The 26,771-nt window shown below is 34.6% G+C and overlaps 2 protein-coding genes and 1 long non-coding RNA gene across 4 annotated transcripts; 2 read left to right on the top strand and 1 right to left on the bottom strand.

Annotated features, from left to right (window-relative positions):
- The first annotated feature begins 2,178 nt into the window (after positions 1 to 2,178).
- Positions 2,179 to 8,064, top strand: LOC135846845 (uncharacterized). Its single transcript, XM_065366174.1, has 5 exons — positions 2,179 to 2,495; positions 2,596 to 2,736; positions 2,830 to 2,949; positions 7,340 to 7,462; positions 7,553 to 8,064. The coding sequence occupies exons 1-5, from the start codon at positions 2,367 to 2,369 to the stop codon at positions 7,964 to 7,966; spliced, it is 927 nt and encodes a 308-aa protein (XP_065222246.1). The 5' UTR covers positions 2,179 to 2,366; the 3' UTR covers positions 7,967 to 8,064.
- An 8,509-nt stretch (positions 8,065 to 16,573) lies between these two features.
- Positions 16,574 to 19,269, top strand: LOC135846670 (uncharacterized). The gene is made up of 2 exons (XR_010558998.1): positions 16,574 to 18,314; positions 18,409 to 19,269. It is a non-coding gene; the product is annotated as an uncharacterized LOC135846670 (long non-coding RNA).
- Positions 19,270 to 23,862: 4,593 nt separating this feature from the next.
- On the bottom strand, positions 23,863 to 26,081 carry LOC135846653 (fibroblast growth factor receptor homolog 1-like). Of its 2 annotated transcripts, none has more exons than XM_065365889.1 (5): positions 25,885 to 26,081; positions 25,446 to 25,595; positions 25,109 to 25,324; positions 24,160 to 24,254; positions 23,863 to 24,066 (listed from the first exon to the last, which is right to left on the bottom strand). In XM_065365889.1, the coding sequence occupies exons 1-5, from the start codon at positions 25,949 to 25,951 to the stop codon at positions 24,004 to 24,006; spliced, it is 591 nt and encodes a 196-aa protein (XP_065221961.1). In that variant the 5' UTR covers positions 25,952 to 26,081; the 3' UTR covers positions 23,863 to 24,003. The 2 variants fall into 2 exon arrangements, with proteins under 2 accessions (XP_065221961.1, XP_065221954.1); XM_065365882.1 differs by having other exon boundaries at positions 23,863 to 24,069; positions 25,885 to 26,080.
- Between the last annotated feature and the right edge of the window lie 690 nt (positions 26,082 to 26,771).

Raw genomic sequence — 26,771 nt, 5'->3', positions numbered from 1 at the left:
AGCGAATGGTGTACGCCTCCGATTTGAACGGGACCGCGATTTTTTGAATAAGCATGGCCTAAAACCCCCAAAACCAAATGTCAAAAAACCACTCTAGAGATGCCCCTCCAGAATCGGCTCAAATGTGGATAAATACGCCTTCAGGAGCAAATTAAAAATTCGGGAGAAATTGAAAAATCGCGTTGGAGCCTCCAGAATGGCTGGAAATGGCGAAAATTTGATATGGGGAATTAATATCAGTCTTAGGATTTACATATTTTGATCATTTTTATCGATCATGTACGTAGGTACTTTTTTGAAAAAAGTATAAATCACCAAAAATAGTCAATTTTGAATTTTCAAACGTCCGCCAAATATCGAGATATGAAGTTGGGCAGCTGAAAATTTGGTTTTGGAGGTTTTAGACCATGCTCTTTCAAAAAATCGCGGTCCCGTTCAAATCAGAGGTGGACACCTCAAGAGGTTCCCTTGTTAGTATGGCGCAAAAAATCGCCACTACGAACTTGCCAAAAATGCCTGCTCTTATTGCCACAATTATCAAAAAAGTCTGGTTTTTGACTTTTTTATCAAAATTTAAAAGAAGTTTCTTTTTTAAAAAAATTATTTAAAAATTCCAACTTTTGTTAAAATTGGCGAAACAGTCCTGTTTTTTCCAAAACAGTCGAAAAAATTGAGCTATTTTGGGTCAAATTCTGAGATTTAACTCTTCGAAAAGATGTTAAATTCACGTTTTCAGGATTTCAACGAAGTATAAATCTCAGAATTTGACCAATAATAGCTCAATTTTGAAAGTTACAGGAAAAATCAAATGAAAAATTATCGAGCACTTGCTAGTGTGTTTCAAATGTAAATTCTTGAATTTGTTTGAAAAAATATGCATTAACGCCATTTTCAGGGGTGCCCAAAGTGGGGGGCTCTAAAAAAAGGGTTCAAAATTACGAATATACAGGGAGCTTAATTTAACTTTTTCATCTTGATTATTGAATATATACCTCAAAACGTTACGTTTGGCGCAAATCGCACGGTTCCAGTTTGCCAGGGGTTTCTAAAATATAGAAATTACGAAAAATTGAAAAATTGGATTTTTGAGTACCAGCGGAAAATTTTATTGAGCTCAAAATTTGGTAGGATGAAGGTGTTTCGGATACTAATATTCTGTAGAAAGCTTTTTAGCGGGGTTCAAAGGGGTAAGGTCAAAATGGCGATTACAAAAATTTTCCAAAAATTGAAACCCCCCCCCCAATTTCTGCCCCTAAGGGTCGAAAATAAGAAAATCACCCCGCATAACGTTTATCGAGTTCAAACAGATATTTTACGCTTAAAAAGTTTTTGAAAATGATACCTACTCAGTGTCAGTGGTTTCTAAAACTCTTTTTTTATTCACAACTTTGGGAACCCCTGGAGCCCAAAAAATGGTCGTTTTGGGTTAACTAATCACGGATTCGTATTTGGGATATTTATTACAACATTTTAAGAGTAGTCGAGTCGATAACTGTGAGGGGCCCAAAAAGTGGCCTTATCGGGACTCCTCCTTTGTTCGTAAAATATTTTTATTTAGTGAGAAGTCGGTCTTCTCACGCTAAATGCGTGAATGTTTTTTTTTTGCCTAATTTTTTTTTTTAATAGAAAATTAGAAATTCGTCGAAAAAAAATCAAAAATTTATCATGATTATTTTATTGCATTCCTCTCCTTTCCAAAAACCTTCGAAAAACCCTTGCAATTGAGTTTTGAAAATTGACTGAAAAGCGTACACCCTAGGTACTTCCTCGCCAGTCGTCAGTCGTCAAATCAAAAAATCAATCACAGGTAAGGTAAGGGTAATTGATTTTTGAAAATCCTCTCAAAATTTTCTATCCGATCAAAAATCTGCTCTGCTTACATTCAGGGTAACTTAAACCATCGCGATTTGTTTTATCATTTTCTGCACATTTCTTTTCGTGGCGGATCAAATTTTTTTTATATTTAATTTGTTTGGAAATAAGACTAATAAGAGACAAATGCTGAAATGCTCATACACAGAGAGAGACGAAATTTATAGGTAGGTATATAAAAAAAAATAAAAACAAAAACGTATGTAAAACACTTGACACCACATCCTCACGCACGCATACAAACAAGACACGACACCACATCCACACACCAAGCACGAAGCACACCACACTCGAAACAGAGAAACAGCAAAGTGACTGATATTGATAAGGATGTGGATGGATTAGGATGGATGGTGTAATAATTTTGAATATTTGATAATGGCTTTCTTTAAAATTTGTAACTAGACGAGAATAAAGATGAGAATCAAAAGATTTAAAACTAACTAATTTTTCTTCGGTTTTAAATCAATTAAGTATAAACTAATAAACTAGTCATGTTATTATTTTCGAGTCCAACTCCAGTCAAACTGATGATCTCGGCTGTGTTTCGGCCACAGGCCATAAGTAAATTCACTGGATACGGTGTAAGGAGTATTACAACATTGCAAAAGAAACAGAAAGAGGTAAGATTGACTATTTTATGCTTCGAATAAATTTTCGAGTAGGGTTAGAATTAATTTATGTGATGATTTGAGTATTTTCATGTAGGTATTAATATTTTAGGCATTGGTTGACAGACGCGTCGAGAAGACAGTCTACAGACATTTTTCGTACGATTTGGACCGGTTGGAGGATTGGTATGATCGTACATTCAAAGGAGAACGTTGCACGAATAAGAAGTCATTGCAAAAGGCATATCAGAAGGTAAATACATACTAAATGCGTGGAATTTATTTCCAAGTGGGTTGGAATTTATATACAGTTAAAATGATGTAAGTATTTGCATATCATTTACAGGAATTATTCAAGAGACGCGTCCAAAAAGTCTACAGACGTTTTTACCTCGAATTTGGTCGTATATTGAATGGATATCTTTTAACGAATACGAGTATGAAGTCATTGAAAAATGACCAGAAGGTAAATAATTCGAATGTATTGTGTATTTCCAAGTGGGTTGGAATAAAGCACTATAAAGGGAAGTACTCGCATACGCCATCTTGGATCCAGTTTACCGCAACGGACGTTATCAGCCATAAGAATACATACAATTTTTCGCGGAAAAACTGCAAATTTTTCGATTGTTCGCGAGTTTTGGTAAACTTTTAATTAGTCTTAAATTAAAGCCAATGAAATTCCCTATCGATTGATACTAATTTTTCATCATTTAGAAGAAAATTAACGATTTAATGAATACTTTTCTTTACCGCGTTTTTCATACCATATATGCCAACTTTGAACTAAAAATTGTCGACATTTTCAGTAAACCTATGCATACTTGAATATATCAAATTGTTCGGTATTTCTTCCTCTTTAAAATGATTTTTTACCCAAAGCTGTAGAAGCAGATCAAAGTTGCGGAAATAGATTATTCATCAACACATTGTTTGAATTGATAACAGTGATAACACAATTTCAACATTTTGGTGACATTATCTTCAATTACTTTTGAACGGTTGAAGGTAGAGCTTTCGGTAAAAAAGCATTTTAAAGAGGAAGAAATACCGAACATTTTGATATAATAAAATACCTAGGTGTCCACTGAAAATTTCGAGTAATTTTAGTTCAAAGTTCAATACGTACTGTCCGTAGCTGGGTTTTGCCTTGTTTTCGCAGCTTCAAACTTCGAATACTTTTGAACGGTTGCTTCTACAGCTTTGGGTAAAAAATCATTTTAAAGAGGAAGGAATACCGAACAGTTTGATATATTCAAGTATGCATAGGTTTACTGAAAATGTCGACAATTTTTAGTTCAAAGTTGGCATATATGGTATGAAAAACGCGGTAAAGAAAAGTATTCATTAAATCGTTAATTTTCTTCTAAATGATGAAAAATTAGTATCAATCGATAGGGAATTTCATTGGCTTTAATTTAAGACTAATTAAAAGTTTACCAAAACTCGCGAACAATCGAAAAATTTGCAGTTTTTCCGCAAAAAATTGTATGTATTCTTATGGCTGATAACGTCCGTTGAGGTTGGAATATATCGCACCTCGGGAGTAATAAAGTCACATCTCAAAAAAGTGAAATTTTACAGGAGAGTGATTTTCTTTTTTTTTAAAACTTGATTCATTATTTTTATCAACTTATAATTAATTGTGAGGAATGAATAGCACCTCATTTTAAAGATCTGGTATCCTACCTTCATTTAGCATAAGAACACTTTGAAAAATCAAATCTTAAAGAGGAAATATTTCAATGTTTGGAAAACATTTTGAGTTATAACCTTTCATTAAAGTTGATGTGGAGGCGAAAGGAAGCGTCTAAAAAAATTTCATGTTAACAAAGTTGTAGAGAATTAAATTTCCAATCGACATAATGTCGTTAATTTTTTTCTACAGTGCTTAGTTTTTGAGTTTTTCTCAAAAAACTAAAATTTCAATTCATGTTATATGCAAATTCATTTTTCTGAAAAGTGATCAATTTAAAAAAAAATTTCCATTTGGTACAAACCAATAAAAAATGCACTTCTTGTGACTATTTCTAACTGACAAACATTCAAAACAATCAAAACTATTTGTTAACACTTTGTATGTAAAAAATTTGCTCAAAAAAGGTGGAGTTTTTTGAGATGTACCCTTATAACTCCAAACAGCTTGCAATGTTGTTGAGATTTTGAGTTAGGCCATTTGCGTTTTTTACAAGATCTAGATAATGAACCCAACTCAAAGTGTAATTTTTGGTTGAGGGGGGTCATACAAACCCCAAAAATGCAAAAACATGAAAATCAATTTTTTTTGAGATGTGACCTTATTACTCCCCGAGGTGCGATATGTAGGTATAGGTAAGGTAACTATGTACTTACAAGGGGACCTCTTGAGGTATCCGCCTCCGATTTGAATGGGACCGCGATTTTTGGAAAGAGCATGTTCTAAAACCCTCAAATCCAAATTTTCAGCTGCCCGAGTTCATTTTTCGTTTTTTGGCGAATTTCTGAAAATCCAAAATTGACTGTTTTGGTGATTTATGCTTTTTCTTAAAAAGTACGTACTTGATCAATAAAAATGTTCAAAATAAGTCCTTAAAACTGGTGTATTAACCCCCCAAATCCAAATTTCGCCATTTCCAGCCATTCTGGAGCCTCCAGCGCGATTTTTAAATTTCTCCAGAATTTTGAATTTGCTCCAGAGGGCGTGAATATGAAGTTGGCCAGCTAAAAATCGAGTTGTGTGTTATACTAAAACTGTTTAACGAATTTATTCACATTTGAGCCGATTCTGGAGCGGACACCTCAAGAGTGGGTTTTTGACCAGCTTTTCTCATTTAATAAGAAATCAAAAAAAAATCAAAATTTCACTCGTTGTGAGGAAATTTTTGAAATTTGCCTTGAATCTCTGTATTTAGTCTGCATCTAACCCCTCGAGGCCGAGTTCCGCCATTTCCAGCCATTCTAGAGCCTCCAGCGCGATTTTTCAAATTTCTCCAGAATCTTCAATTTGCTCCAGAAGGCGTGAATATGAAGTTGGCCAGCTGAAAATCGAGTTGTGTGTTATACCCGACCTGTTTAACGAATTTATCCACATTTGAGCCGATTCTGGAGCGGACACCTCAAGAGTGGTTTTTTGACCAGCTTTTTTTCAAAATAAAAATATTCAAAAATCAAAAATTTCCCGTTTGCGAAAAATTTTTAGAAATTTGCGCGAATCGCTGTAATTTGAACACAACAAACCCCCTGAGGCCGAGTTCCGCCATTTCCAGCCATTCTGGAGGCTCCAGTGCAAATTTTTAAATTTCTCCAGAATTTTGAATATTCTCCAGAAGGCGTGAATATGAAGTTGGGCAGCTAAAAATCGAGTTGTGTGTTATACTCGAACTGTTTAACGAATTTATTCACATTTGAGCCGATTCTGGAGCGGACACCTCAAGAGTGGGTTTTTGACCAGCTTTTCTCATAATAAGAAATCAAAAAAAAAATCAAAATTTTACCGTTTGTGAGGAAATTTTTGAAATATGCCTTGATCAAACCCACAGAGGCCGAGTTCCGCCATTTCCAGCCATTCTGGAGCCTCCTGCGCTATACTTTTCAATTTTTCAAGAATTTTCAATTTGCTCCAGAAGGCGTGAATATGTAGTTGGGCAGCTAAAAATCAAGTTGTGTGTTATACTCGATCTGTTTAACGAGTTTATCAACATTTGAGTCGATTCTGGAGAGGACAGCTCAAGAGTGGTTTTTTGACCAGCTTTTTTTCAATAATAAATACTTACCTATCCAAAAATCAGAAATTTCTAGTTAGTGAGAAAATTTTTGAAATTTGCGCGAAATGCTGTATTTTGTCATTAATTAACCACACGAGAGCGAATTTCACCATTTCCAGCCTTTCTTGGGTCTCCCTTTAATTTTTGGATATTTTTATTATGAAAAAAGCTGGTCAAAAAATCGCGCTGGAGCCTCCAGAATGGCTTTAAATGGCGGAACTCGGCCTCAGGGGGTTTGTTGTGTTCAAAATACAGCGATTCGCGCTAATTTCAAAAAAATTCTCGCAAACGGGAAATTTTTGATTTTTGAATTTTTTATTTTAAAAAAAAGCTGGTCAAAAAACCACTCTTGAGGTGTTCGCTCCAGAATCGGCTCAAATGTAAATAAACTCGTTAAACAGGTCGAGTACAACACACAACTCGATTTTTAGCTGCCCAACTTCATATTCACGCCTTCTGGAGCAAATTGAAGATTCTGGAGAAATTTAAAAATCGCGCTGGAGCCTCCAGAATGGCTGGAAATGGCGAAATTCGCCCTCGTGGGGTTTGTTCATGACAAAATACTGCGATTCGCGCAAATTTCAAAAATTTTTTCGCAAACTGGAAATTTTTGATTTTTGAATTTTTTATTTTGAAAAAAACTGGTCAAAAAACCACTCTTGAGGTGTCCGCTCCAGAATCGGCTCAAATGTGGATAAATTCGTTAAACAGGTCGAGTATAACGTACAACTCGATTTTTAGCTGCCCAACTCCTTATGGAGCAAATTGATGATTCTGGAGAAATTGAAAAATCGCGCTGGAGGCTCCAGAATGGTTGGAAATGGCGAAGATTGGATTTGGGGGGTGAATATCAGTTTTTAGGACTTATTTTGAACATTTTTATTGATCAAGTACATACGTACTTTTTTAGAAAAAGCATAGGTAAATCACCAAAATAGTCAATTTTGGATTTTCAAAAATTCGCCAAAAATCGAAAAATGAACTTGGGCAGCTGAAAATTTGGATTTGGGGGTTTTAGAACATGCTTTTTCCAAAAATCGCGGTCCCGTTCAAATCGGAGGCGGACATCTCAAGAGGTTCCCTTGTTAGATATTTTCACATTATTTCTAAGAGTACGTTGACAAAGCAACCGAGGAGATAATCACTCAACTTTTTCAACCTCGCGTTATAAACGCAGATGATTACAAGCAACACAGCGAAGAATGTTTAAAAGAATTGGAAACGGAAGAAAAAGAGGTAAGTTTACTCTACGTATGCTGCGAATAAATTCCCAATTGGCAATTGGGTTGGAATTTATTTTTCTGTTTATAATTTTTGTCACTTTAGAAATACCTTGTTATGATTGAAGACGCGATCGAAGAACGTTTTTTAAGAATGTTATTGAACATCAAGTTGTATTTAGATTTGGAATTGATTGTTCTCATCGGTTTTGAAAATTGCATCGATTACGTTAGTGTGTTATGGAATTGTTATAATGCCAATGATAATTATGCGATATTTTACGAAAGAGTCATAATTAACGGTGCTATTGCAATGGAAGAGTACTACGAAGAGTCTATTAAACAAGATGCCATTGTAACCTTAAGTCATAGACTGCTTCGAAACTATGTTTTAGATATTTGTGCTAAGCGTGATACCATGACTGATAAGGAAGATGTCCCAGCAAGTCGTAGATTTAGCGAAAAGTCCCAAAAATTTATCGACTTCGTATTGAGAAACGAAAATTGTTTTGTAAAGTAGAATAATTCATCTCATACTGAATGATTAGATATATGCCTATAATATGTATTATGTACCTACTATACATAACATTTCCAATATAGTTGATAAGAGTAAAACGATGTTTTTTTTGTGATTTTATTTTTAAAATTATTTATTTCAGGAATAAGTACAACGTGTTTCAAAATTTTACAATGGTAATAATCATTACCCTGTATTGTGAAAAATCAAATTTCCTTTCTGATCAACGACATCAGGTTTTCTTTAGGAGGTTTATGTAGTTCTCGAGACATACGCGTTTCTAATGAAAAAATTCTAGCCAAACTCAGTTGCACTTTTTTCTAGTTGGACTGCAGATTATGAGAAATGTACATTATGTATACAGCAATTTTGCTAAAAGCGAGAAATTTTGTAAGTTTTTGAAAAACCCAGAAATTTTGGCTGATGGAGTAGGTATTTTCGCTGGATTTTTCGATTTAGCTTTATTCAGTTTCAGTTCGAAAATTCTGCCAGTTATGATACTCTTTTTATGTGTATGCTAGAATCACTAATCTTGAGCTGTTAGGCTGTAATTTGACTGAAAAGACGGAGTGAAAATTGCTTTATTCTTCTCAAAAATAAAATGTTTCTTATTGTTATTGAAGCTTTCAAAAAATTTTGAAAGGAGGGATCATTTTTAGGTCTCACAAGATGAAATTTAAACACAGCATTTTTTTTTTTTTTTCTGACAACTTCAGCAGTCTCACGGAAAAAACGGAATTGTATTTTTTACCATTTAAGTGGTAAATTTTACAACAATTGTGGTAATTTTTAACACAAAAATAGTACTTTTTACCATATTTCATAGTAACTAACAGATACTACGATTCGGAATTGAAGCAGGGAAATACAATGTCGGCTAAGTGCCAATCACGTTTTTTACGGGAGAGCGTAAACGAGTTCGCATAACAGGTACATCTTATAAAAAGCTCTATCTCTCGGTGTTCCATAGTACAACTTGGACTCCAAGTTGTACTATGGAACACCGAGAGATAGAGCTTTTTATAAGATGTACCTGTTATGCGAACTCGTTTACGCTCTCCCGTAAAAAACGTGATTGGCACTTAGCCGACATTGTATTTCCCTGCTTCAATTGTATTTTTTACTATTTTTAGAAGTAAAAAATACTATGTAGTAGAATTTACCAACTCTGTAGTTAAAAGTGCAATGTAAAGTAGTAGATAATGCTAGGAATGTGGTAAATTCTACTATGAATGAAGTGCATATTACTACTGAAATATTAAATTTAACCATGAATATGGTAATTATTACTACTGACTTTTGTAAAAGGTATAAAGTACTATTCTTCAAAGTAATTTCTATTATTAAGATGGTAAAATTTACCATTTATGTGGTAATTTTCATGAGGTGAAAAACTGAAAACATTGAAAAATGTGATTTCAGTTATTTGACTCATGTTGTTTAAAACTATAAAAACTACTGTTCATTTTTTAAACTCAATTCAACTACTTATTTAGTGTCTTTTATATCAATGTTTGTGCATCGTTTTGTTCTAAGTAATGAAAAGTACCCTAATAGTGAATATGCATTTTTTCAAGTTGTTTGACTCGTGTTGTTTAAAAGCTACTATTGAGTTATTTGATGTGTGTTGTTTAAAAGATATTGTAAGTACCTATTACTTACACATTTACTCTTATATCAATGCGTGTTTGTGTAATATGGTTAGTATGCGCAAGTGATAGGTTACCATACATACTCTCTAAACTTGAAACAGTCAAATTTCACTGCCTTAACAGCTAGTGGGATCTGACCACATTTTAGTAGTTTTTGACTGGATTTTCAGTAAATATTTACTGCTCATCAGTCAAATGTGAACTATTTACGGAATAATTAGTCAAAATTGAAGTATTTTTACTGTATCGAACAGTCATACGTGGTCAGCAGTAAAAAATTTTAAATAAGTAAGTAACTGATTTAAGAAGTACTTTTTTCACTGTTTATCCCAGTGACGACATTTTGCCCTCCTAACAGTGAAATTTGACTGTTTCAAAAAATCTATTTTCAATCTTTCGTTTAGTTCATCATCATATTGTACACCTAGTTAATCATAAATTGCTTTGTTGAGTGATGGTAAAAATTACAAAAAAAAACTAGTAACTGTGGAATGGTCTCAAAAATAGTAAAATTTACCATGAATATCGTAATAATTACCACATTCTTGGTAGAAATTACTACATGTAATAATAGTTACTTTTACAAAAAGAAATAGTAAAATATACTATAGTGTTAGTAATAATTACCAACACTATAGTATATTTTACTATTTCTTTTTGTAAAAGTAACTATTATTACATGTAGTAATTTCTACCAAGAATGTGGTAATTATTACGATATTCATGGTAAATTTTACTATTTTTGAGACCATTCCACAGTTACTAGTTTTTTTTTGTAATTTTTACTAGGAATATTTTTTTCCGTGCTGAAAAGAAAATTTTTCACGTCCTGACAAAATTAGAGTGAAATATAGTCAAATAACGTATAGATAATTCTAACCTTTTTTTTTACAAATTCAGATAACATTTTTGAAAATTTTCGACCTTTGGCAAAACTTGATGAATGTTTTTCAATTTGATAATAATTTCCATAAAAAATTTGTTGAAATTTTATTGTTAAACTTGAAGGTGAAAATAGGACGACGACGTAAGAATTTTAATTTTGATACATTTAAAAATTTTTAAAAAGTACCTACCAAATTTTAAAAATCAAATCACAAAAAATAATTACAAAAGCGATTAAAAATTCAATTATTTTATGCTTTTTTTTAAAAAAAAAAAAGTACGTACATGATCAGTACAAATGGTCAAAATAAGTCCCAAAACAAATATTAATTACCCAAATTCAAATTTTACCATTCCCCAGCCATTCTGGAGCCTCAGCGCGATTTTTCAATTTCTCCAGAATTTTGAATTTGCTCCAGGAGACGTGAATATGAAGTTGGGCAGCTAAAAATCGAGTTGTGTATTATACTCGACCTGTTTAATGAGTTTATCCACAATTGAGCCGATTTTGAGAGTGACACCTGAGAAGTGGTTTTTTGACCAGCTTTTTTCAAAATTAAAAAATCAAAAGTTTCCCGTTTGTGTGGAAAATTTTGAAATTTCCGCGAATCGCTGTATATTGTCCAAAACTAACCCCCCAAATCAAAATTTCACGATTTCCAGCCATTCTGGAGGCTCCAGCGCGATTTTTCAATTTCTTCAGAATTTTGAATTTGCTCCAGAAGGTGTGAATATGCAGCTGGGCAGCTAAAAATCGAGTTGGGTATTAAACTCGACCTGTTTAACGAATTTATCTACATATGAGCCGATTTTGGGAGTGGCACCTCAAGAGTGGTTTTTTGACCAGCTTTTTTCAAAATTAAAAAATCAAAAAATTTCCCAGTTTGTGTGGAAATTTTCGAAATTTACGCGAATCGCTGTATTTTGTATAAAACTAACCCCCCAAATCCAAATTTTACAATTTCCCGCCATTGTGGAGCCTCCAGCGCGATTTTTAATTGGGAAATATATAATCGCACGACAGAAAAGGGTGTTTGAACGACACCAGCAAACGACAATAAATGGTGTGGTAGCGACAAGTTAGGTCTTTACAACGACAGGTTTTCAACGACAAAATAATGAGTCAGAGCGACTATTTTTAATTATTAATCACGACAAGTCCTCCCGACAAAAAAGGATGTCTGAGCGACAGAATAACATTTTAAACGACAGAACAATTTACCCAATTGCAAATCTGAAAATACACGAAAAAACAATAAATAAAATGTTGGATTGGGAAGCTAGCAAAAATATACTTACTTAAAAGTTGCCCTGAAATTGGTGCAAAAACTGTGTGACAATTTTTCAAATGTAAAATCTGAGGTTCCTATGGACTTATTGAGATTGCAATTTGCAGAATAATACAGTACCTACCTTTGCGTTCTATGATAATGAGAATTCTTCAATTTTTTCAACGAAAAAAATGAAGATCATTACACTTTATATAAATCATTCATTTTCAAAAACATGGCGCGTGACACACAAGTCGAAGGACATTTGGGGTATAAAACCGAATGTACACGAATGAAAGGAGGGCTAAAAATCTCAATACCAAATCAAAATGTAAAATGTGATGCTTGCATAGATAAAAAAAAATAAAACAAAAATTATGCCAAAACCGTTGAGAAATTTGCTATGTACACAAAATTTACCACTTTTTGAGAATTACCCTCCTATCATTTTAAGAAAATTTCTAATTTTTTTTTCATTTTATTCGATTTGTAACTTTTTTGGTAAAAATAGGCGTGTTGATGGATTAAAAAAAAATTAAAAATAGACGTGTTAATGGATATTTCTGTCGTTATTTTTTTTTTACCGTTGTCATTCAATTTTTTTAAACCGTCGTTCAATTTTTTATTTGTCGTGGACATTTTTTATCTGTTGTGCAAACATATGATTGTCGTTCAACTTTTTTTTCTGTCGTTCAATTTCTTTTTTGGTCGGGCAAAATCTTTTATTTGTCGGGCCTGTCGTTTAGACCACCTTTTCAAAAAGTTTTGAGTAGTTCTAGAGCCTGCAGCAGATTTTTGAAACTTGCAAAATTTTGTCAAATGAAGTTGGAAATCCGAAATTCGTCGCTGCACTCCAACTGAAACGAGCTATCGAGTCGACTGGTGGTGAGTTGAGTCATTTTGGAGCCTCCAGCGACTTTGAAAATTCTTAGAGCCTCCAATAGATTTTAGAAACTTGTACCTAATTTCCACAAAATTCCATCAAATGCAGTCGGAAAGCCGCAATTTATTCTGTAAACTAATTTCAATACGCTATGCGGTCGACTGCAGGTAAATTTCGAGTCGTTTTGGAGACTCCAGCGACTTTTTGGAAATTACTGGAGCCTCCAGCAGATTTTTCCGTGCTCGAAATCTCCATGAAATTTTGCCAAACAGAGCTGGAAATCCGGAATTTACTCTGTAGTTGTGCTTCTTTTTCAAAATTGTGTTGTGCTTTTTTTTTGAAATCCAAATTGCGTTTTTTCAAAATTGCATTGTGCTTTTTTTTCAAAATTGTGTTGTGCTTTTTTTTCAAAATTGCGTCGTGCTTTTTTTCAAAATTGCGTTGTGCTGTTTTATTTTTTGAAATGGCGTTGTTCTTCTTTCTTGAAATTGCTGTTTTTTTTTTTTTAATTGCATTGTGCTTTTTTTCAGTGTTGTGCTTTTTTGAAATTGCGTCATTTTTCTGTAGAGTGCTTTTTTCCGCCTCCAGACCGATTTTTATGAAACGCAGTTTGCAAATTTTTCAAAAGTATTTCAAAAATTTACCTACAAACTGCGTTTCATAAAAATTGGAATGGAGGGGGAAAAAAACATTTTATGGAAAAATGATGTTGAGGAAAATTGTAGAGAATTAAATTTCCAATCGACGTAATGTCATTAGTTTTTTTCTAGGATGCTTAGTTTTTGATTTATTTACGAAAAACTAAACGTGAAAATCGGAATACTGACTTTTGCGCCACTCTGTATACACCCTTCCAATACTTACCTTTCAGGAACACTGGTACCTACAGGAACATCGTTGGGGGTGAGTTCTTCTACCCCCTTGACCACTGGTACCTATGCCCCAGCCTTGGAGGCTTCTTCACCCCTGTGATGAGGCCTTCAGCAGGAACATCATTGGGGGCAGGTTCTTCTACCCTCTTGATCCACTGGATTGCCCCAGCCTTGGAGGCTTCTTCACCCCTGTGACGGAGCCCAGGGCCTATTCTAAGGAAAATTTGGAGCTGCGCAAACATAGCTCACAATGCGACCGATTAAAAAATAATGAAGGCCCGAGCAAAGCGAGGGCAAAAGCTTTTGAAAATTAATGATTCTTCAGAAGTAAAACAACATTAAGAGCCATATTTATAAACGATACTTAGGACTGCTCAGCTAAGTAGCGGATTTCTTTTCAATTTTTCTAGCAAACGAATTAAAAATTTCATATTTTTAAAATAATATATGAATACCTACTTTAGGATCCAATCTCTCAATTCAATGATAGATCCACTTTTAAAAATTCAATCATGACTGGAAAATTAGCTTTAAAAATCATTACGTAGCCAAGCAATTTCCAAGTAACGTCTATTAATATGACTCTTAAATACCTATTTTTAATGCTAGAAGTCAATGTTTGTACTCTTCATCAATTTTGGTCAGAGAAAATGAAAGAAAAATGATATAGCCCGAGCGAAGCGAGGGCGAAAGCTGTGAAAAATTGATAATTTGAAACGCAAAACAACATCAATCTTGATACAGAAAGTTAATTTTCATAACTTCAAAATTTTTTGTTTTCAGGAAATTAAAACATTTTTAAAAGTATGTAGGAATGCGAGAGCAAAAGCTCTCAAAAATTAGAAAAACAACGTTTTTTGAGGTGAAAAGTGTTTTTTTTTTGTTAGAACATTTCTTGAAATTTGAATACCTAATAGATTTAATAAAAGTTCGATTTCAATCTGAAAAAAAAACGGGCAGAGGCCCAAGTGAAGTGAGGGTGGAAAATTTCAAAAATTTGTATTGTATTTTGAGAGATAAAAAACGATGTTTTTTGTGGTATAACTGATAAGTTTATTTTTTTGACCACACAATTTTAGAATTTGAATGTAGATACTAAAATTGAAAATTGAGATTTTGAAATAAAATAAAATAAAACTGGCCCGAGCGAAGCGAGGGCAGAAATTTGCAAAAATTGTTGTTAGAGAGTGTGAAAATATCATCTTTTTTTCGTTTAAATATGGCCCTGGGGGCCTCTTGGTGTCTCGGGGTCCCTGTCGATCGCCTGGTAACATCATAGGCCAGTCCTCCACTGAGTGAAACAGAACAGCATTATTTCTAAAATGAGAGAACAATTTTTCTACTCTTCAACTTATAATCAGAATGCAAAGGGAATTTTGATTTCAAAGAAGTAAAAATCCATGGTTTTTAATGAATAAATGAATAAAATGAAAAATGTAGGTACGCAGCTGAATTTTTGGAACTGCGCAAACTAATTTGGAACTACGCACATTTTTTTTGGAACTGCACAAAATGTGCGGAGCTGCGCCTTAGAATAGGCCCTGACGGAGCCTTTAGGGTGTCATCATCCTACTATGTGACGCATCTTTCTTCTTCCCAGAGCTTTCAAATTGTGCTTCTCATATACTCCAAATGTGATGGTATGGCTACATTCAGAGCAGTGTTGGGGAGCGGAACAGAATCGGAACCGAATCGCAAGAACATTTGGGTTTTTTCCGGAGCTGAACCGTAAACCGGAACAAAAAAATGAATTCTGCTCCGGATCGGAGCGTTTCTGGAGTGAAAAAAATGGAATTTGATGGAACAACACCGCTAAAAACCGGAACAAAACCATAAAAAGTCTGGAGCAAAATGTTTTTGCTCAGTAATAATGTGTTCTGCTTGGCTCCACATGCAATTTTCCTGTATTTTTTGGTGTTTTGGAAGTCTATTTCATTATTTTGACAAAAATTTGTCGTTTTGGTTTTTAACGGCGGATTTCGCTCTACTCAGTACTACTTATTACAAAAAACACAGTCGGAGCGAAACCTCAGAGCGGTACAAAATGTTTTAGCATTCCAGGAGTGGAGCAGAATCTGAACCGTTATTTTTTTGTAAGCGGAGCAGAACCGGAGCGAGGAACCAGTGGTGTGAAAGATCACAAAAATATGATCTGAGATCAGATCAAGATCAATTAAAAGTGAACGCGTTCAGATCACATTCATTTCCGATCATGATCATGATCGGATGAACTTTGAGCAACTTTTGCCCAGTGTTGTCATAACGTTATTCATAATGTAACGAAGAAACGAAAAAACGGAAAAAACCGGAATTTTTTCCGTTATAATAATGTAACGATAAACGAAAACGAAATTTGTTGCAGAAGAAACCGTAACGAAATTATAACGTTACAAAAAATCTTAATGCTATAACAAAACGGAAAACGAAAAAAATTCCGTTATTTTTTTGTTTTTTTTTCGTTTTTTTTTCGCTTTTTTCTTCAATTTTTTGGGAAAAATGATTAAAAAATGATTCATCAATAAAAAATTGAAAAAGTTAGTTTGAAAATTGAAAAATACTGTACTTGAAAATGAAATTGATGTAAAAATTTATGAGCAGAAAAATACACATCAATTGTATCGAAAAATCAAGGTGTCTGACAGGTCCTATACTGGCCCCATTAGTCCTACTGAACTGTTTGGTTAAGAATTTGAACGTAAATTTCGACACCACTGCCCCCCCCCCCCCCAAAATTCCATAAGTGCTGGATAGATGACCTGCTGAAAGTCGTACTTAAGTCCTATTTTGTCATTTTTCAATAATTTTGTTAGACATCCTAAAAAATAGAAGTACATACTGACAATTGGAAAAATTTCATAAAAATAACTGCATAAAGTGGCTCAATTGACATAAAAATTCACCTATTAAAAAAATGTTGCAAAAATAGAGAAAAGTGCTTAAAAGTTGGAATGAAATTGCATAAAGTTACTGAGAAATGAAGGTACACTTTAGGTATACTGACCAACCTTGTACTTTTTTCAGTTTTTTTTTTTTCAGAGAAACCCCCCAATTTGGGCATGTTTGTGCTATAACGAAAAACGAAACGAAATAACGAAATAACGGAAAAACAAAGTGATGTAATAACGTTAAACGAAAAACATAACGTAACGGAATTATCTGTGCAACGAAATAACGGAAAAATAACGTAACGAAAAATTTCACAAATCTGAAACGAAACGATATAACGTAACGAAAAAAAAAATTCGTTATGACAACACTGCTTTTGCCAATGAATAATCTCAAATTCCTCTCAATTGTTCAAGTTTTTCCACAATGACTGTCTCATTACTCTCATTACGTCAAAAAATTCCAAATTCACACTATAAAGTTCATTTCCGTTCACAGTCAGATCACCAAATTTTGAACTCCGGTGATCGGAGATCAGATCATTCACTTGAAAAGTGATCGTGATCAGATCACGTGATTGGGTGTGATCTTTCACAAAACTGCGAGGAACAAATTAATTTCAGAAGCTGGAGCCGGAGCCTAAACCGGAACAAAAACAATTTTGCTCCCCAACACTGATTCAGAGGAATACTTGGTCATCCAACACCAAACCACTGACAAGGGGTCAGCACATTGCTCTGCTGTTTCTTCTGGATACCCACATTTGCAGGTTGCCTCGTTTCTTCGGTGGACCCTATCAATAGCCCATGCTTGCCTTTATTTTTCAACACTGTAACCTTGTAATTCTCAAGAATATCTAGGTACATATAAGTATATGAGGTAGGTAAGTACTCGTATTTTTACAATAAAAATATTACGAGTACCTACTATTTTTAATCAAAAATATGCTCGATGGACTATTTTACTATAATTTTATCATTAAAGCAAGTTTTAAAATTTTGTACCTGTCCTGCAACTTTCACGAATCTTGTACAGATACCTAGATATACTATGTACATTGTACAGGGTGCCCAGAAATATCGAGCACCCCTAAGAAAGTTTTTCATTTAAAAGTATAGGTTGGCAATGGCAACGTGAAATAGATGCATCTGATTGGTGGAATGTTATTTCTCCAGTCCAACAACCAATCATGTGCTATCATTATTATCATTCACTGTGACCAACCAAAGTATTTTAGTAGAAAACTTTTTTAAGGGTGCTCGATATTTCTGGGCACCCTGTACCTAGCTGCCTACTTAATTATACCCAAGTACGGGGTGCGCAAAAATATCGTGAACCCCAAAGGAAGTTTTTCATTAAAAATATAGGTTGCTAACCTGAAATAACAACCAATCATGTGATATCACTGAGTATTATCATTCACTGTGACCTGTGACCATCTGAAATATTTGGCAGAAACCTTTTCTAGGGGTTCATGATATTTCTGCGCACCCTGTAAAAGTAGGTAAGTAGGTATCCAAAATCCAAACCGATGTGAAGATAATTTTTATTGAAAAAAATAATCTCTTATCAATCAATGATAGGCTATTACTTTTTGACCCTATGGTAATAAAATGATCAAAGATTAGTACTTTTTGCATGGTATGAACACTGTGGCCTTATATTACGAGAAAATTCTGTGTGATAAAATTATCGCCGAGGATAAATGAAAACTGTTTAATTACAGTACCAATCTATATACATATACGTATTAACGTCTAAAAATTCAAATTCTGTTTATTCATTTTATTAAAGCCTCACCATGAACATGAGCCAGTACGGTGTATTTTTCATAGTATACTCTCCTTGTGGTACTGCACCTTTTTGAGCACCCAAGCGCCAATCCACAATAACGGCGAGGTAAGAATAGTATACCTCTAGATTTTCTTTTTAGTTGGTCTTAAAATTAAGTAGTTGATAGTAATTATTTCTTTATTCACCCTGTTCTATGTAGAATGATATGCCCGAGATCATCGATTATGAAGATGAAGCCCTACGATTGGTCCATGTTACAGCTGCTCCTCTACAATAAAAACAGAATTAGCTACTGAATATTCGAGCGATGCCGGAAGATACCAGTTTATCCTCATTTGTAAGTTGCCCAGCAAACCATATGAACCGATCTGCGTTATTTTCTAAACTGTTTCTTAAATCGATTAATCTGGTAAAGAGTTTGTCATCTCCTTTCACAAACATCCATAACCATTTCTTAGCATGCCAAGAAGTGGTTATGGATGTTTGTGAAAGGAGATGACAAACTCTTTACCAGATTAATCGATTTGAGGAACCGTTTAGAAAACAACGCAGATAGGTTCATCTGGTTTGCTGGGCAAATTCAAGGTATCTTCGGTGTCTTCAACGATGACGTTCACTCCCCCATTCAGTCTATTAGATCCCAAGCTAGTTACACCTGAAAAATATTGGCAAGTATATGGGTGCACTGAACCCAGACGTCAAGGAAGCCATGAAAATCCTTTATGAAAGTGAAGGATTCGTGGTAAATATTGATGAAGATAAAAAGAAAGATCAGAAACCAACAGGCGGTATGGTGAATTAAGAGTCGAATTTCTATGAACATGAAAAATCCTTTCATCCGGGTGTATTTCGAATATCGATGAACGATGAAAAAAGGCTGCAGAGGAAAATCAAGTTCTTGTTTTGTATTTTTTTTTTCATCATTGTGTGATCTTGTTCTGTCATGTCGATGTAAATTTTTGTACTCTATTCGCAATCTTGTGAGGGTAATATTTGAGGATAGTCAAGTTACCACCTCGTTTGAATTTTTTTAAATAAATTTTTTGTTATTGAATCGATACTCGTAGTTCATTTGCTTTTTTTTATTACTTTTTATCTGATTTTTGTATTACTTCTGGTAATTTCAATCTTTACGATTACTTTTAATTAATTTTTTTCCAAGTTGATTGAATTATTTAATGTGTGTTTTCTGTTTTTTTTTAAAGCTTTTCTGATTAGTAGATGATTGGAAAATCTGAATCATTTTTTCAAACGAAAAGTTAAAGTTTAAAATGCTCCAATAGAATAATTACCTACAATTAAAATTTTACCAAACAGAGCTGGAAATTGGAAACTCACTCTGCATTTCAACTTCAACACGCAATCGAGTTGACTGCTGGTGGGTTCGAGTCATTTTGGAGCCTCCAGCAACCTTTTGAGAATGCCTATTAGTCCAGGAAAATTAGATGAAAAAAAAGGGTCATTGGGAAAAGTGAGGTAGAAAGCTGAATTTTGGTATACAGGTCCATTTTTTGGTGCTGAACACGAATCCGATGAGTCCCCGGTCGTCCCTGGTGAGCTTTCTCCCCTATTGTGGATCTAAGCCCCCCAAAACCAGTTTTTTGCAATTTTCTCCCCCGCATTGCATTTTAGCAAAAAATGAGGTTAGACACAAGAATCTACGTCAAATTTCCGATCTAGTGACATATCAACTTTTCTTCTACCCTCAAGGGGTTCGAGTTGATATTAGCATGAAAAGTGGGTACCATAGAGAAACCTCCGCGCAAAAAATTTTAGATCCACACCCCCTCCCCTTTTTGCGGAACCCTCCTTTTTTGAAATTTCAGTATCACTTTCCTCAGCCCCATTTCAACCGATTTTGAAAATTTTTCTGGAGGTTATGTATATGCTTGATAGGTAACCCCACAAAAATTTTCAACCTCCTCCCCTCATATTTACCCCCCCCCCCCAAAATGGCGTTTTTCTTCATTTTTTAGGCCTATTAACAATCAAGATTGCGAGGTAAAATTTTGTAAACACGTTTTTCGGATGTATTTTTGGCCCCCAAACATCATATACTATATTAGAAATTTTTACTTTGGTGCGCCGTGGTAAAAACTTGAAATAATTTATCGTAGGGGGTGGGGGGTGAAATGGCAATTTTGAAAAAAACAACTATCAATGAGTAGGGTATCGTTTTCATATGATTCGATACCGCTGAGCACGAATATGACCTCAGATTTTTTGCTACACTCACCTACCCCTCTCAAGAGCCCCTCAGCCCCCTCAATTTTCACGATTTTCGAAATAAAGTTATTTTGGTGATGTTGGTTTCATTGCTATGGGAAAATTACATAAATTCATTGTTATTGTGCATAAAATTTCTCGTAGAATGAGCTACAGCAGATGGCTCTCCCTCGAGGGGGGTGGACCCTTCAATTTTTTTCCACGCAGAAAACGTAACAATCTGTATGTGTACTGGACTGCATAGGTATGCGGAGCATATGATGGCATAATAATTATTCATGATAACTGTAACTTGAGTATGTATGAGTATGTATTTTATAATTCAATGACTAGGTAGTAGGTACCTACATAAAAAATCACAAGAAAAAAATATGGTAACGAAATACTTATTAAAAAAAAGTGAAGAATGTTAATTTGTGATTCACTTAATCGTCATCATCACTAATGTCATCATCTGTGGTATAACTTTCGTCGCTGGAATAGTTTTAATCGTCATTTTCTTTCGAAAATCGTGAAAAATGAGGGGGCTGAGGGACTCTGGAGAGTGGTAGGTGATTGTAGCAGAAAATCTGAGGTCATATTCGTGCTCAGCGGTATCGAATCATATGAAAACGACACCAACATCATCAAAATAACTATATTTCGAAAATCGTGAAAATTGAGGGGGCTGAGGGGCTCTGGAGAGGGGTAGGTGAGTGTAGCAAAAAATCTGAGGTCATATTCGTGCTCAGCGGTGTCGAATCATATGAAAACGACACCAACATCATCAAAATAACTATATTTCGAAAATCGTGAAAATTGAGGGGGCTGAGGGGCTCTTGAGAGGGGTAGGTGAGTGTAGCAAAAAATCTGAGGTCATATTCGTGCTCAGCGGTATCGAATCATATGAAAACGATACCCTACTCATTGATAGTTGTTTTTTTCAAAATTGCCATTTCACCCCCCACCCCCTACGATAAATTATTTCAAGTTTTTACCACGGCGCACCAAAGTAAAAATTTCTAATATAGTATATGATGTTTGGGGGCCAAAAATACATCCGAAAAACGTGTTTACAAAATTTTACCTCGCAATCTTGATTGTTAATAGGCCTAAAAAATGAAGAAAAACGCCATTTTGGGGGGGGGGGGTAAATATGAGGGGAGGAGGTTGAAAATTTTTGTGGGGTCACCTATCAAGCATATACATAACCTCCAGAAAAATTTTCAAAATCGGTTGAAATGGGGCTGAGGAAAGTGATACTGAAATTTCAAAAAAGGAGGGTTCCGCAAAAAGGGGAGGGGGTGTGGATCTAAAATTTTTTGCGCGGAGGTTTCTCTATGGTACCCACTTTTCATGCTAATATCAACTCGAACGCTGTCGGGGACCATTTCACCCCTCTTAGGCGCCTATATATAATACAAAACGTCTATAGACGTTTTGTATTTTTCAGGGAACCCCCCTTTTTTGAATGGTTGTGGTTCCAACCCCCTTGAGGGTAGAAGAAAAGTTGATATGTCACTAGATCGGAAATTTGACGTAGATTCTTGTGTCTAACCTCATTTTTTGCTAAAATGCAATGCGGGGGAGAAAATTGCAAAAAACTGGTTTTGGGGGGCTTAGATCCACAATAGGGGAGAAAGCTCACCAGGGACGACCGGGGACTCATCGGATTCGTGTTCAGCACCAAAAAATGGACCTGTATACCAAAATTCAGCTTTCTACCTCACTTTTCCCAATGACCCTTTTTTTTCATCTAATTTTCCTGGACTAATAGGCATTCTCAAAAGGTTGCTGGAGGCTCCAAAATGACTCGAACCCACCAGCTGTCAACTCGATTGCGTGTTGAAGTTGAAATGCAGAGTGAGTTTCCAATTTCCAGCTCTGTTTGGTAAAATTTTAATTGTAGGTAATTATTCTATTGGAGCATTTTAAACTTTAACTTTTCGTTTGAAAAAATGATTCAGATTTTCCAATCATCTACTAATCAGAAAAGCTTTAAAAAAAACAGAAAACACACATTAAATAATTCAATCAACTTGGAAAAAAATTAATTAAAAGTAATCGTAAAGATTGAAATTACCAGAAGTAATACAAAAATCAGATAAAAAGTAATAAAAAAAAGCAAATGAACTACGAGTATCGATTCAATAACAAAAAATTTATTTAAAAAAATTCAAACGAGGTGGTAACTTGACTATCCTCAAATATTACCCTCACAAGATTGCGAATAGAGTACAAAAATTTACATCGACATGACAGAACAAGATCACACAATGATGAAAAAAAAAAATACAAAACAAGAACTTGATTTTCCTCTGCAGCCTTTTTTCATCGTTCATCGATATTCGAAATACACCCGGATGGAAGGATTTTTCATGTTCATAGAAATTCGACTCTTAATTCACCAAACCGCCTGTTGGTTTCTGATCTTTCTTTTTATCTTCATCAATATTTACCACGAATCCTTCACTTTCATAAAGGATTTTCATGGCTTCCTTGACGTCTGGGTTCAGTACACCCATATATACTTGCCAATATTTTTCAGGTGTAACTAGCTTGGGATCTAATAGACTGAATGGGGGAGTGAACGTCCTCGTTGAAGACACCGAAGAATATCAACTCGAACGCTGTCGGGGACCATTTCACCCCTCTTAGGCGCCTATAGACGTTTTGTATTTTTCAGGGAACCCCCCCTTTTTTGAATGGTTGTGGTTCCAACCCCCTTGAGGGTAGAAGAAAAGTTGATATGTCACTAGATCGGAAATTTGACGTAGATTCTTGTGTCTAACCTCATTTTTTGCTAAAATGCAATGCGGGGGAGAAAATTGCAAAAAACTGGTTTTGGGGGGCTTAGATCCACAATAGGGGAGAAAGCTCACCAGGGACGACCGGGGACTCATCGGATTCGTGTTCAGCACCAAAAAATGGACCTGTATACCAAAATTCAGCTTTCTACCTCACTTTTCCCAATGGAATGTTATTTTTCCTGGACTATATAGCCTCCAACAGATTTTTGAAACTTGAAATTTTCCAAAAATTTCATCAAATGGAGTTAGAAAGCTGAAATTTACTCTGCAAACTATAAGTAATTTCAATACGCTCCAAGAATTTTCAAACAGTCGCTGGAGGCTCCAAAATGACTTGAACTCACCTGAGTCGACTTGATAGCATGTTTAAATTGGAGTGCAGGGTGATTTTCGGATTTCCAATCCATTTGATGAGATTTTGTGGAAATATCAAGTTTCAAAAATGTGATGAAGCCTCCAGATCTTATTGTCGTATGTCGAACTACAGGGTGTGTAATTTTTTATGCATTTGTGAAATTATTTTGGCAATTTTTTCGCTCCCACTTCTCCAGTTGCTAATTTTTATTTTAGAAATTTTTTTTTTAAATTTTAGCCTTCCACTTTGAAATTAAGTTGAAAAAAAAAAACACACACGAAACACAAAATGAAAAATATTATTTTATTTTTTAAAAATGTCTACATTGGAATTCGAAATAGTTTCCTGTTCAAGAAATAACATCTTATATTTTCGATGAGACAATATTCAAATAAGCACTCACCTGCAGTTAAACAATATTTAATTATGCTATCGTAACGTTGCTTTTTTCGGCCACTTTATTTTTTGAACCACGTGTTCTCACTTTCTTCTAGAAAAAAAAAAGGATATAAGTGATTTTTTTTTAATGTCTTAATACTGTAATAACATGCAGTTTTAAAAAAAAGTAAACTTGGCTTACTCGTTGAATTTGATAAATGACAAAACCACCCAGCAAAAGCCCAATCAATATTGATACAGATATTAAATGTAACCAATAATTGGAATACCATGGATCTTTAGAAATAAAATAAGATAATAATAATAATCAGTTTTAATGTGATGCTTTCTAGCTACCTCCAAATGACTTTTTTTGGGCAATATTTTTCATTATTGATAGAGGAAGACGTTGGCATTATAAATTTCTCTGTGAGATAAGCAGGCCCTTTTTTGTTTTTTTGTCACTTCTTTTTTGAGAGCATGCTAATTCTCAAAAGTTCTAAGTCAAGTCTATAATTTCTGGTAGCCCTCCCTACCACCAAACAAACAAACTAAAATTGATTTTCCCGTTTAAAAGTCCATTTTTTGTTCCAAAATTGCCAAACAAAAGTCCTGTTTTTTTTTTGTTGCCAAACTTGCCCTACTCAAAAAGTGTCAGTTTTTGAGAAAGTTGTCAGCAAACTTAGTTGAGAAGTGTCCATTTTTGAGACAATTGTTAGAAAGTGTCTATTTTTGTGAAAATTGTCAGAAAGTGTACATTTACCATAAAATTGTCAAAAGGGGCCAATTTTTGCTAAAATTGTCAAACAATTCCCTTTTTCTAAGTATAAAAATTATCAGAAACACAGAGATCGTATATTTTTGGCGAGTTGACGAAAAATTGAATGTTTTTCAACAAAAAATCCTCTTTATAAGTACCCAATTTTGGAAAAGTTTTAGTTTGGCAAATTTGACAAAAACCAGGGCTTTTTTGAAAAAGTCTTGTCCTGAACAAATGACTATTTTGACAATTTTGGCAAATCAACGAGACTGTGTTGAAATTTAATTTTTTTAGTTTCTTCGTTTTTTGTTATCATTCCCTTAAAGTCCGTTATATCATTAATTTTCAAGTTTTCTAGCAGCAGGTAAAATACATAAAGTACCACACTTACCATTATCCAAATGAACTATGTAACGGATCTTTCCAGAGACGTACCATGAGCCGCCCAGTGATAGTGATATTTTACAAGTATACTTTGCGGAATCACTTTCTGTACAATCCTTGATTTTCAATATCGTATTATTTTGGCTCATTTCTTGATTTGAGTGCGTCGATGTGCGAATAGACTTACCATTCTTGTACCATTGCATATCTGGTTTTCGTGATCCTACAAGAGAATTTCATTTAGGTAATTCACCAGTGACTCGTTGATGACTCGTAGCTGAAGTCATCGAGTTCTGAATCGGTGTAATAATCATTGAGTAAATAATCGTGAACCATTTTTTTACCACATGCATGACATTCCAGTTGTATCGAACCACCTCGAGGACATACGACAATTTCAGGTATGAATTTCAAGTCGTGCTCTTCATCATTAAAACGCATTGCTCCAGTATTACAAATATCTTCATAATCATCGGAATCGTAAGAGGTAGTTTCTGTTTTTGCAAAAAAATATCAAAATAAAAATACTGCATTAAGACGGGAAAATGGTTCTTGAAATACTTTTTTTTTCTGAAATGAAATTATTCTCGGCTGGGTAACGGATAACCATTTATGTGGAATAAGCATTCACTAATTTTCAATGTAGGTAATGAGTTGAAAGTTGAATAGGTAGGTAGGTAGGTAGGTGTATTCTAAACGAACACCATAGTTACTCGTATCTACAAGATAGATTTATGTACATTGTACATACATATTTAATTAGGTACTTATACCTATACTTACTTGCACTGTGCAAATTTAAAATCCATAATAGCATTGTCAACTTTAACAAAGAGATACATTTCTTCATATTTAAAAATAAAATTCTCTATTACGAATGTACTTTGGTTAAATATTACGATCATACAAAACAAATATTCCACTCGATGATATATGTATGTATATGTAATGCCTATAATAATGTAAATCAGACTGAACAGGGTGTGAATTACTTTATGTCAACTTCCTCTCTACATTATCGTTTTAGTCGAATTTATCTGAATTTTTATCAAGTGATGTTATACTACCTACATATATGTACAAGAGCGAAATATGCCCATCTAACCAATTTCAATCTGTGATGAGAAGTTTTTTTTTTTTGTTAAAATTGATAAAAGTGCTTGTGTACTTCCTCGGTCAGACAACTATTTTTTTTTTTTTTTTTTGGTCAAGACAGAAACAGTATCATTATTACAATAGCTTCCTGCCGTTCATCTTTCTTCTTCCAGCTGGCAGACAGGCAACCTTGAAAGGCCATACAGACAGGTCAACGACCTAAAGAAGCCAGCCAAGCAGGTAGACGACCTAGAGAGGCCATACAGACAGGTCAATAACCTTAGAAAATGAGGCAGGCAATCAGACGACCTTGGAAAGCCATCCATAAACATAGGTCAACGACCTTAAGAGGCCAGCAGACAGAAATACACATGAGATGAGACGAGACAAGATGGGCGGATTGACCTTGAGAGGCTGGTCACACAGGTCAATGGCCTTAAGAAGGCCTGACTGGAAAACAGACAACCTTGGACAGCTAGACAGACACTCAGACAGCCTCAAGAGACCAGCTCGGAACACAGACGATCTTTAGAGGCCAGACAGGCGGGTCAGTGACCTTGAGATATCGCACCTCG

Source organism: Planococcus citri, chromosome 1 (genome assembly GCF_950023065.1).
Source record: "Planococcus citri chromosome 1, ihPlaCitr1.1, whole genome shotgun sequence".
NCBI lineage: Eukaryota > Metazoa > Arthropoda > Insecta > Hemiptera > Pseudococcidae > Planococcus > Planococcus citri.
The sequence above is the reverse complement of the archived record's forward strand: the minus strand, read 5'-3'. Positions and strand labels throughout refer to the sequence as shown.